This window comes from Lipotes vexillifer, unplaced genomic scaffold (assembly GCF_000442215.2).
Source record: "Lipotes vexillifer unplaced genomic scaffold, Lipotes_vexillifer_v1.1 scaffold972, whole genome shotgun sequence".
In the NCBI taxonomy this organism is placed as follows: Eukaryota; Metazoa; Chordata; class Mammalia; order Artiodactyla; family Lipotidae; genus Lipotes; species Lipotes vexillifer.
The window spans coordinates 55,190-67,001 of NW_006769413.1; the positions used below are offsets into that span (position 1 = coordinate 55,190).

General features: G+C 48.1%; 1 protein-coding gene across 1 annotated transcript in view; it reads right to left on the minus strand.

The window, feature by feature from the left end:
- Window positions 1-11,812, minus strand: part of CORO2B (coronin 2B) — a 74,275-nt gene that overhangs the window by 23,879 nt on the left and 38,584 nt on the right. Inside the window, exon 3 of the mRNA XM_007445598.1 lies at window positions 2,185-2,301. Within this exon, the coding sequence (XP_007445660.1) occupies window positions 2,185-2,301 (117 nt within the window). The remainder of the gene's footprint in view (window positions 1-2,184; window positions 2,302-11,812) is intronic.

Sequence of the window (11,812 nt, forward strand, 5' to 3'; positions counted from 1 at the left end):
TGGGCTCTGGGGCCAGCAGTCCTCCTCTACTCTCTTGTTCTGTGACCTGACCCCAGCCCTCAGCTTGGGGTGGCAATGTCTGTCGCACAGGGTGGCAATGAGGGCTAATGGCGTATAGAGTGTCCAGCCCAGAGTGGCTGGAAAAGTCAGTGTAAGGCAGCCCTGAGTTTCAGGGGTGTTTGCTCTTCAAAGACTAGTGACAGTGGCTCAACACTTCAGCACAGGCAGGGACGGAGCGGGCTGTGGTCGCTGACACTCCTTGGACTCCCTGCACCCAGAATAGAACAATGGACAGCACCTCCAAGTGCCCTCTCTCCCACTGAGCCCAGTCCTAACCTATACTGACCACTGAGCTCTCCAGCCCCCACCAACTCCAGCTGCCTCCTTCTCAGCCCAGGAAGCAATCAGTGTCCTCATTGCCCTCTGGGTTTCCTCACTTGTCCTGGGCTCCATCACCTGTGCTCATCCTCTGGCCTGTCGGTTCTCTGACCCCCGGTCACTGTCTCCATCTTGTTGACGAAAGTAGCCAAACCTGATGGGTCGTGCCCATCACAAGTTCTTGCCCTCCCTGCTCACATGGGCCCTGCCCTTGATGCTGCTGCTCTCAGGAATCCTCTTGGGTTGACTCAGGGCTTTGACCTTCAGGAGTTGGTCAAGCCCATTCCCTCAGCCCCTCCCCACCACTCCCTTTTATTAGGTACTGTGCCAGCTGGCCTCCTCCTATACCCCCTAATTTATTAACCAATGGAGACTATTTACTGTGAATCTCATTCATTAGTTGGGCTATATTCATTCTCTCATGCATTCATTTATCTTTCCATTCTATCCATCTATCCATTCACCTTCATCCAGTCATCTATTCATCCAATCATCCTTCCTCCTTCCATTCAACTATCTATCCATTATCCATCCATTCAGTCTTCTATCCATCAATGTAGTCATCCATCCAAAAATCCATTCATCTAGTCACTCATCTAGCCATCTCTCCATCCGTCCATCCATCCATCCATCCAGCCAGCCAGCCATCCAGGTATCCATTCCATTGAATACCTACTATGTATTTACCATGTACTAGGCTCTGTGCTGGATGCTTGGGATTCAGAACCAAAAAGGCCATGGCCTCTACTCTCAGGAGCTCTCAGGCTGGTCTGGAAAGATAGGAGACATGAGCTCCAAAGTTCCTTCTAGTTCCAATATCCTGGGAGTCTACAACCTGCACCCGGGCTATGCCAGTGGGCACTAGAGAGATGCTTGTGGCCTGATCTTCCTTCACCCGGGAACACCAGGGGCTGGAGCAGCCCCTCCTCACCAGCTCAGCTGAGGCTCTGAAATCCCCGCTTGCTTCCAGGCTGGGGTGTTGACATTGCTTAAGGGCAATTGAGGAAAGGCATGGGGCCCCTCTCCAGAAACACGGAGCCTGCTGCCAACACCTGACTCTACCTCCACGTATGAAAGTCAGCAGAGCCTGGGGAAAGGGTGGCCAGACAGCGGCTTCACATTTTACTCTCCCTGGATTCTTCAACTCCCCTCTCCAAACTCTCTGCCGCCTCTCTTCCCTGTATCTCATCCTTCCCACCCGTTCCCTCTTCCCTTTCCCTCCATCGCCTCTCTGTTCCTTCCTCTTCATTTCCCTTCCCCTATTTCTTCTCTCTCCCCACTAAGCGGTGGAACACATGGTGTTCAAATCCTGGGCCACCATTTTGGGTCCTTGGATAAGTCATGACAATTCTCAGCCCAGTGTCCTCCCCTAAAACCGTGGCGCACAGAGCACAAAACTAGATGGTACACTTGCCCAGCCTGCAAGAACAGGGTCTCTTTTCCTCATGGCTCATCCACTTCGTCCCTCCTCCCCCTTCCTCCTGGCCCATATCCTTCCTCCCATCCTCCTCCTTTTGAGACTACAGACGAGCGCCAGATCACACACTTCACCTTTTTTTCTGATTCTCACCTACAAAGTCAACACCTCCAAATGAAAACACGCTAAAGGTACAAGTAGTCCATGGATTTGCTCCCTCTGTCCTCTTCCTAACTCCCCATCCTGGGGCTAGCTGGAGGGATGACCAAGAGAACAGAGGAAGGTCAAAGAGGGGAAAAGGAGGGGACTTAGGGAGGAAGGCCTCCAAGAAGAAGCAGGGAGGTGCCCCCATGCACCCACCCTCCCCAGGGAGCACCCCTCCTGCTCACCGACGTGTCCTCTGAGCACGAGGCAATGATGTTGTCGATGAAGGGGTTCCACTTGATGTCCAGCACGTTGCCCTGGTGACCACAGACCTTGGGGTAGTTGGGCTCAATCCTGCCCGTCTGCAGAGGAGAGAGAGAGAGAGAGAGAGAGAGAGAGAGAGAGAGAGAGAGAGAGAGGGGGGGAGAGAGGGGGAGAGAGAGAGAGAGAGAGAGGGAGAGAGGGAGAAAGAAGGGAATTAGTTTGATGACCCTGGGGTGACTTAAAAGAAGAGCCTTTATCCTGGGCTTCTATACTGGACCAGAAGGTCCTAGAGGGCCCACTAATGTCTTTGGGTCCCTGCATCTGGCTGAGCTGAGCCATATTGCTCTGTGGCTGCAATCCCCCAACACCGAATGGTCGTGGGGAGGGTCCCACAGCAGGGTGGTGGGTGGGGCCGTGCGTGTCCACACGACACCTGTGTGCAACTTAGAGAAAGGTGCCCCTTCCTCAAGTAAAAATGTTTAAAGTTAAGGTGTAACTATGCACCTGAACGACCAAAGCCTGGTGGGCAGCAGCCCTGGCAGTTACTGGGTCATGTGCCTGTACTCCCCGCTGTTTCTCAGGGCGGGTGACACAGCCAGGTTTGGATCAAGAGGAGGCTCTTTCCTGCTGCTCCGGGAATGAGCGGAGAGGCCTGAATCTCGGGGTCCACCCATACACTCTCATATGTTATCCTGCCTGGGATGTGAGTGGTGCCATTCCCAGATGCGGCATGCTTGTTCAGTGTGCATCTTAAAACACCTGTACCCAGTGCCCTGTGGCTGAAAGCATAGTCTTTGGAGCCACCTAGGCCTGTGTTTGAATCACAGCTCTGCCACTTTTTAGCCTGGTGGCCTTTGGAAAGTCAATGAGCCTCAGTTTCCTCAGTTCTTTTTCTTTCTTTCTTTTTTTTAAGGCTTCAGCAACTTTATTTTCAGACACATGGATACAAAATCAGCTGGAAAGCTTGAGAGTGCAGCTGTCACGAGAGAGGTTCCTCATTAGTATTGTGAAGATTAAATGAGCTAACGTGCTTAGCAAAGTACTTAGTGTGGAGGTTGTCATCATAGTGAATGCTCAATATACGATACTAGTTATTATCATACAGGTTAGACAACACTTCTTCCAGGAAGTCTCCCCCGATCCCTCAATGGATTAAGAACTCCTCTGTGAGCTCAGGGCATTCTGTGCTTCTCTCTATTATAGGCACCATCACGCAGAATTGCAGTCTGTTTCTATCTGTCTATGAGCAACTGAGGACAGGTCTCTGAATCTCCAGCTCCTTACAAGCCTGGCACACAGTGGGTGCTCAGCACATGACTTGAAAGACATCCTGCAGGGGGGATGAAGTCCACAAAAGATGGAACAAAGGGTGTGGGGGTGAGGGGTAGTTCCATGCTTAGTTGTCTATAAAGGCAGCAGGGAAGGGAGGGGAAATTGCAGGCAGAGGCTGTGTCTCAATTCCCAGGTCTTTTTAATATTAGCTTTTTGGGGTGTGGAGGAAATAGGGAGGGTTTATCCAGTCACTGCCCATCTGCTAACAGTGGTTAGGTGGTCAGAGGCACCTGAGGCAGGTCAAACCTCACCGTCCTTTAGGTTCCTCAACTGAATAAGGAGGAAGACAACCAGTTTTTGCCAAGCCCCTGCTACACGTGCCTTATATCACTATTTCACCAGTGTGATGGGCAAGAGTTCTTTCAGAGTGTGCATTCTGCCATAACCGCTTCCCCAGCCACTTCTCGCCTGTATGTCTATCAGCTCATCTCCGTATCATCTGATTTTTTGTGACACCGCAGCGGCAAGGTGCGTAGAGGAAAAAAAAAAAAGAAACCTAGAGAAAATGGCAGTGGTATGGAGGGTGAGGAATGAGGTAGAGAAAGAGAGAGGCAAAAGGCCTTGGAGGTTGTACTTAGAAGAACTTCACTGACACTGTACACTGGGGGAGATCAGAGAATGGAGGAAAAGGATTGGGGGTGTATTGCTCTCAGTTAAGAATGGGATCCCCTTTGACATTCCATGAGGGATGCAATTCGATTTGGAATATCTTTTTCAATGACTTTTAGGCCGTTGGACTATGTTTCATTAGTTGAGACTCTGAGCAGAGACTGAGCCACATGTGGCCCTGGGATTTATTAGGGTTACACGGTAGCTCCTTTAACTCTCACAAAACCCTGGGAATTAGGCACGAGGAAATTAAGGCCCAGAAAAGTTAAGCCACTTGCCCAAGGTTACCCAGCTGAAAGCAAAGCTAGGATTCCCACACAGGTATAACCCTCAAAGCTGAGCTGAATCTTACTGCTTATTGCTAGCCATCTCCCCTCTCTCCAGCTCTGACGTCCACAGGCAGACAGGCCCTGGCACTGTCTGCTTCCACAGCTCACTTGCTCTCTGACAGAGCCTCCTCTCCTTATATCTGGTCCCAAAGGCTGCCCTGAGTGGTCCCTGAGTAAAGCTGTCTGCATTAAGCTTTTGGCAACCAGGCAGATCTGAATCAGTCAATAGGTGGCCATCAGCTAGCAGCAGCTTCTGGCTAGCAGCCTGCAGGTGATGTCCTGGAGGGACAGGTGAAGCCACATCACTGGAATGTATTCAGAATGGTGAGAGGTCAGGGCCCTGCATCAGGAAGGGAATTAGTAGCGGATGGTCCGGACGTAATGTATCCTTCCAGGTGGACCTCTGTGACTGCCTTCCCCAAAGGGGTGTGTAGTGATGATTTTCATGACTGAATCATACTGTTTGCAGCCATGGGAAATGGCTCAAGGGGAGGGACCTCCTTTCAACCTGGCAGCTTTGATTTTCCCATTTTATAGAGTAGAGTTCATATAAAAAAAAAAATTTTCTTTTCGCCGTGCCGTGCAGCTTTGTGGAATCTTAGTTTCCTGACCAGGGATTGAACCTGGGCCCATGGCAGTGAAAGTGCTGAGTCCTAACAACTGGACTGCCAAGAAATTCCCAAAATTTTGTTTGAAAGACAAGTTTCATTGCTAAGAAGAAAAGTATGAAAGCCACAGTTTTATAGAGAAATCATGCAACTTTTAAAATGCAATTATTAACTCCAGGAAAAGAGCTGTATAAGAAAGCTAATACAATCATAGTGATAATGACTTGTGTACAATGTTTACATCATGGTAATAACGTAAATCCTGAATATTTATTTAAACACGAGTTGTGCTATAATATAGTGGGAAGGCAGAGGTAGGAAGAATGTGTGTGTGTACAGTTAAGAGGGGAGACAGAGCTGGTAGAGAGCCAGATCCCCATCTTCCATAATAGGAAGTCAATAGACAATGTCTAAGATTTAAAAAACCAGACATAGCCGTGAAAGCATGTAACTAAGAAATACGAGGAGAAGTAAAAAGACACAGCTCAAAACATTGGAAGCAGCTACCTTTAGGGAGTGGGAAATGAGGGGTGTAGCAAAGTAGGATAGGGATCGAGGGTACAGGCCCTGGTGTGCTGGTAAATGTTTAACAACCGGTTTTCAAGGAAAAAAAAGGTCATGGTTTGGAACATTTGCCAATTTCAGTAGCAGATGCCCACTATGCCTAACTTCAAGCTACCAGGGTGATATCACCAAAAGTAGAGTTAAAAGAGACTCACGGTAGCACACCAGATAGTAGTAAAATAGTTGGTAAGGAATAAGTTTTTAACATTAGTACCTCTGTTTTTAACATCATTCATTTAATTGAAAGTTGCATAATTTAATTTTTAATAATGGTCGTGTTTAAAAACTGGCTTGCAAAACTCCTAAAAGTTTAACAGTCAGCTCTCATGAGCTGGTATGAGCCAACCCCAGCACCTCCCTCGTAGTGCTATAGGCCTTGCAGTACTATTAGACTTCATGAACTGTGCACAATTATTACTCTGATAGACATAAAAATTAAAGAACAAACCAATAAAGTGCATGTATAGGTGTTCTAAAGGAAGCTTGTTCTGACATTTTTTTTTTCTGAATTTAAATAAATGTGAACAATCCTCTCCCCAGACCCTCCAAATGCCTCTGTTTTCTGTTCTACTTTCTGGATAGGGGTGTGACTACAGACCAAATCCGAATCTGCTTCTTAACTGCTACCCAATACTGCCTTCTCATACTTGGGCTCAATCCAACACTAATAGCTCTTATTAATATAATATATTAATACAATCAAATTTATGTTGATTTACAGATATCATCAAATTTAATCCTCATAACAACCCCACCTTACATCTGAGAAAACAGATGTGTAAAGAGCTTCTCAGGAGCGGAGTCAAGGTTTTGCACTGTTTTATAACTTTAGAATCACTGTTGAGATGGTCAGCTCACAGAATTGTCCCAGTGGGAGGCTTCTCAGGGGTCCTGGGGTCTAACCTGCCATCTGGTGTTTGAACCTCAAAGAGATCTTGAGTCTCAACAGAGCTGGGGCAGAGACCTTGCTGCATGGGGTGGGGTCGGGATGCTTGTTACACTGCAACTATAATCATTAGGGAGATCTTCATGCTGTTAGGATGGGCCTTATCCTGGAGGCCTCACAGGACAAATCCAATCCCCCTTCGCTGGGACAGACTTTCAATGTCAAATGTTGGACGGCAGCTGTTATGTACCCCAAGTCTTCTAAAGGAGGAGCCCAGTGCTGGGGATCAGGCTGCATGTCAAACACAGCTGAGCTGCCAAAGACAGAGTTGGGGGGTGCTGGGACATGGCCTCTCAACAGGGTGCAGGGGAGTGAGAAGCATGGCGACTTTCCCACAGATCCATTTGACAGGGTCTCAAAGACTTTTAAAAGGTTCATAGCCTTTGACCAATAACCCCACTTTGGGAATTTATCCCAGTCAACAGGGAAGCATACGAAGACACTCAGTGCCATGTTATTTATAATAGGGAACAATAATAAATGCTCAACAGTGGGGCATTGCCAAAACGAATTATAGGACACCAATATAATGGAATATTATGAGGTAATTTAAATCATATTTTCAAAAAATATTTAATGGCATGGGAATTACTCAAGCTCTAATGGTAAGTGAAATAGTCAGAATCAAGTTATATATGCAAAATGATCCTTAGCTATTAAAAGAAAAATACATCAAAAGTTAATAGTGGCAGGACTTCCCTAGTGGCACAGTGGTTGAGACTCCGTGCTCCCAATGCAGGGGCCCCAGATTTGATTCCTGGTGGGGGAACTGTGTCCTGCATGCATGCTGCAACTGGGAGTTCGCATGCCACAACTGGGGAGCCTGCCTGCCACAACTAAGACCTGGTGCAACCAAAAATAATAATAATAATAATAATTTAAAAAAAATTAAGAGTGGCAATCTCTGGCTAGTTGGATATAAGTGGTTTCTAATTCTTCCCCAATGAACATTTACAATTTCTATTAAAGATATAGATGTTATTTAAAACACACACATACACACTCACCATAGTTTTTTATTTTGTTTTTGTTTTTGGTACTCCAGGTGGGAGGTGATCACCACAGTTTTGATTGAAAACTATTCCTCTCTGGTTTTGGTCAAACAGGTCTTAAAGAAATGAGATGCAGACTGGGGTCGACCAGATTTATGTTCCAGAAGCTTCTGTGGAACACAGATGTATCTGCTTATATAGGCTTCTTTACTCCCTTATTACGATGCAGATAGTTTAGGGGAAAATAAGATCCTTGAAACTGAATAAAATGATATAACTAATTGAAAATAGGTTTTAGAGTGCATGTGTGTGGCGTGCATGTGGGCAGGGCAGGCCAGGCCCTGCCTTGGCGGGTTGGTAGGTATGGCTCACCCAGCAGGCTGCCAGGGGAACGGCACGCGCCCTGGGCCCCAGTCCAGGCTTTAACCGAACCCATTGAACTGACTGAGGACAAGATATTTTCAAAACAACCTGCACTACAGCTTCAGCTTCCTAGAATTTCCCATGGCTGCAAAGCTGAATTCTGTACACAGAAGCAAAATGTTTTCTTACCTGGGGTATCAGCTTAGTGAGGCAGAAAGAACAGACTTAGCAAGAGGAAGGCCCAGTCCCAATTCACCTCACGAGCTGAATGACCTTGAACATGGCCCTTGGCCTCTCTGGGCTTCCCAGATTCCTAGACCCTGGGCTAATGCCCTCTCTGCTTCTTCGTGGCTGCCCTTTTTACTGTATGAAGCCAGGCACACCTGCAACTGGAGGGCCTTGCTTCTGGCATACCAGGACAGAAGTTAAGGGATGCAAAAAAAAAAAAAAGTGCCTTGTGCTCAGCAATTTGTATACATCATTGTATTTAAGTCTGAAACAAAGTTTTATTAAATCCAGCAAGGACCTACTGGATAGCACAGGGAACTCTGCCCAATATTCTGTAATAACCTAAATGGGAAAAGAATTTGAAAAAGAATAGATACATGTATATGTATAACTGGATCACTTTGCTGTCACCTGAAACTAACACAACAGTGTTAATCAACTATGCTCCAATAAAAAATTAAAAATTTTTTAAAGTTTTAGTAAATCCTTACAACCCTCCTGTAACAATCCATTTTCTGGATGAGAAAACCAAGCTCTGGGCCATGATTTGCCAAAGATGATGCAGCTGGGCCGGGAGGAGTTGCAGTTTGCACTGGCTGTTGTCTAGCTATGCTGCCCTCCTATTTCAGAATGTAGGTGAGAGACTTGATAAATTAGGGGGAAAAGTCATACATCAGAAGTAGGGCCTCAGAATTTCTCATAAGGTTCTCAGAAGGGGCTGGCAGGCAACTCAGTTGTGAAGACCCTTATACTTGCTCCTGAAGACCCGCACTTCCCCCACTCCGTCTCCCCAGTCCCCCTAGTGATTCTCAAACTTTGCTTTTTTTTTTTTTTGCAGTGCGCGGGCCTCTCACTGTTGTGGCCTCTCCCTTTGCGGAGAACAGGCTCCAGACGCGCAGGCTCAAAGGCCATGGCTCACGGGCCCAGCCGCTCCGCGGCATGTGGGATCTTCCCGGACCGGGGCACAAATCCGTGTCCCCTGCATCCGCAGGCGGACTCTCAACCAGTGTGCCACCAGGGAAGCCCTCAAACTTTGCTTTTGTTTTAGAATTACCTGGGAAGTTTTAAAAACCCCAGGGCCCCGATGGGTACCCCATATCAATTTAATCACAGTGTCTGGGAGTGGGCAGCCAGGCATCAGTATTTTTTTTTTTTTTGTAAGATTTCCAAGTGATTCCATTGGGCAGTGAAGTTTGGGAACCACTACCCTAGAGGCTCCATATTCTGCTGGGGCCTCAGGAAAGCACCTGCGTTCATTCATTCTAGGACAGGGGCGGAGACCGTCAGTGTTACTAGATGTAGGTGCAGGGGGTGGGGTGAGAAATCAAAAAACAGTATTGCGTGTTTAATGCACACCCAGATAAAGCGAATAGGAAGATAAACGGTCACGTCAGGTGGTCTACAATTTAAAGGAAGCCCCAGGGCAATGGATAACCCTGACACAGGAGATGGGTGAGCTAATGGTGGCACCCCAAGCTTCTGCGTGACAGATGTTTGGGGATCCCCACCCCTCTGCCTCCGTCATCACACTCCCTCTTCCACATGCTGCCCCACGCATTCCAGACCATCCAGGTAGGCTGCCTGCCGTCTTCTCTCTTCTGGATGGAAGGTGACATTAAATGAGAGAGTTATTATACGATGGGCACTGTAGTCCTTCTCACCAAAACTCTGGGCAAAGTCAGGCCCCCTGTGTCCAAGCCTCTGGGGTGTGAAGGAGGCCTCACCCTCCAGCTCACAGCCCTTGACACTTCACAAAGCGCTTACACATGCATTACCTAATTATTACTGCCCAGGGAAGGGGTGACTCGAGGAAACTTGAGTTTCCGGTCACCCCACGTCGCAGTGACACTAGAAGGAGTTTGTGCAGCTTCAGAACTCTGAGTACCACTGTGGCCTTCTCAGCAGGGATGAGAGGGGTGTTTCATGTTCCTAAACACTGGGTGCTCTTCGTCCAAGGCGTGGGTTGCTGTCACCCCGGGGTGTGCCCAATCTGCCAGCGACGGTCCCCAACACAGCGGCACACACAGTCACGCACGCTCACACGTTTATACACCGCCCCCCTCCACACAAGCTTCTCTCCAGGCCACTTCTGCCCAGTGCCTCTGGGCACTCCTCCTTCCCTCCCTCCATCCCAATCAGAACTTACTGGGCTCATGTCCCACACTTTAGTGGCCTGCTGTCTTCAGCCCATTAATCTGAAATAATGTATATAATAAACGGGAGCCTTCTAAGGAGGACATTGGGGGGTGTAATGGGTCAGTCCATTTCTCCTTGTGGGTCATCTATGTGCGTGTTCACAGGAGCCTTTAGAGAAAGCCATTTGGCCCAGAAGTAGACTCTCCTGGGTTTTCAGACTCCTGGGCAGTCCTCTAGGAGATCTATTTTGGGTAGAGGGCTTTATTCATGCTTGAGCTCCCAGGACTGTCTTGCAGGATTTCTGAAGTGGGTCCACTGATTTGTCCCCTTGCTTCTAGTGTCTGCCCTCTGCAGTTCTCTCCAATCCATCTTATGTAATGTTGCCTAATTCTTCTAGAGTACAGCTCTGCTGCAATAACTATTCCACTCTGAAATTTTCAATGGCTCCCTACTATCCTGACTTTAAAAGCCAAACTCCTTATGAGACATCAGAGCTACTGTGGTCCCAGCCTGACCCCGCTTTGACGTAACAGCCTACCCCACTGCACGACACACACATGACTATACACACACCCCTAGCCTCCAATGCTCCTGCCGCCTAGATGACCTTTGGTTCCTGGTTCATCCCTGCCACTAGGCTGTAAGCACCTCGAAGACAGTGACCTTGGCCCAGGCATCTTCAGAGCATCCTTCAATGCCAGCTCATAGCAAGAACTCAAGCTGGGTGAAGGACTGTCACCCTGTTTCCTACCTCTGGGTCTCTACTCACGCTGTTCCCTGAGACCAGACTCCCTTCCCTTCTTGTGCACGTCCATTTTCGTCACCCAGAAAATATCATCCAGGGAACAGACACATCCCTCTACCTTCCTCATGCCGGGAGATAATTCTGGATCCTGCTCTTCTGACCTTGAGAAATTCTAGATCTGGGGCTGAGCTTCGGGGTAGGTTCACAGTCAAACGGCAGCATGTGCAACAAAGGCTGTGATGCTCTAAAGTCAGTCACCCAGTCAGATAGAAGTTCACGGCGAGACCTCGGGAAGCCTCCCAACTTCGTGACTTCCTGTTTTGATTTTCCTCCCCAGTCTTTTTTATCTTTGTGTTTTTCAAGCTGGAAAGGGTTTGCTGGTTTTTCCAGTCGAAATCCCTAGTGTGTATGTGCGTGTGTGCGTGCGTATGTACTGGGGGAGAGTGTGGGAGTAGGTCCCCAGGGGCGGGGGAGTTTGTTTGGGGAGGAGGATGTAAGGAATTCTGTTTCTCCTGGTATCTGAGCACTTGGAGATGAACTCGGTTTTCCCAGGCTCCAGGAAAAAGAGTGATGGGGCCACCTTTGTCCTTGGTCCTGGGCAGTGTCCTATTGCAAAGCCCAGCAGAAGAGATAACAGACTCCTTGAGGCTGGGATAGGAAGAAACAGTGGATGCATGAGTGAGTGACAGAGAGAGAGAGGGAGAGAGGGAGAGAGGGAGAGAGGGAGAGAGAGAGAGAGAGAGAGAGAGAGAGAGAG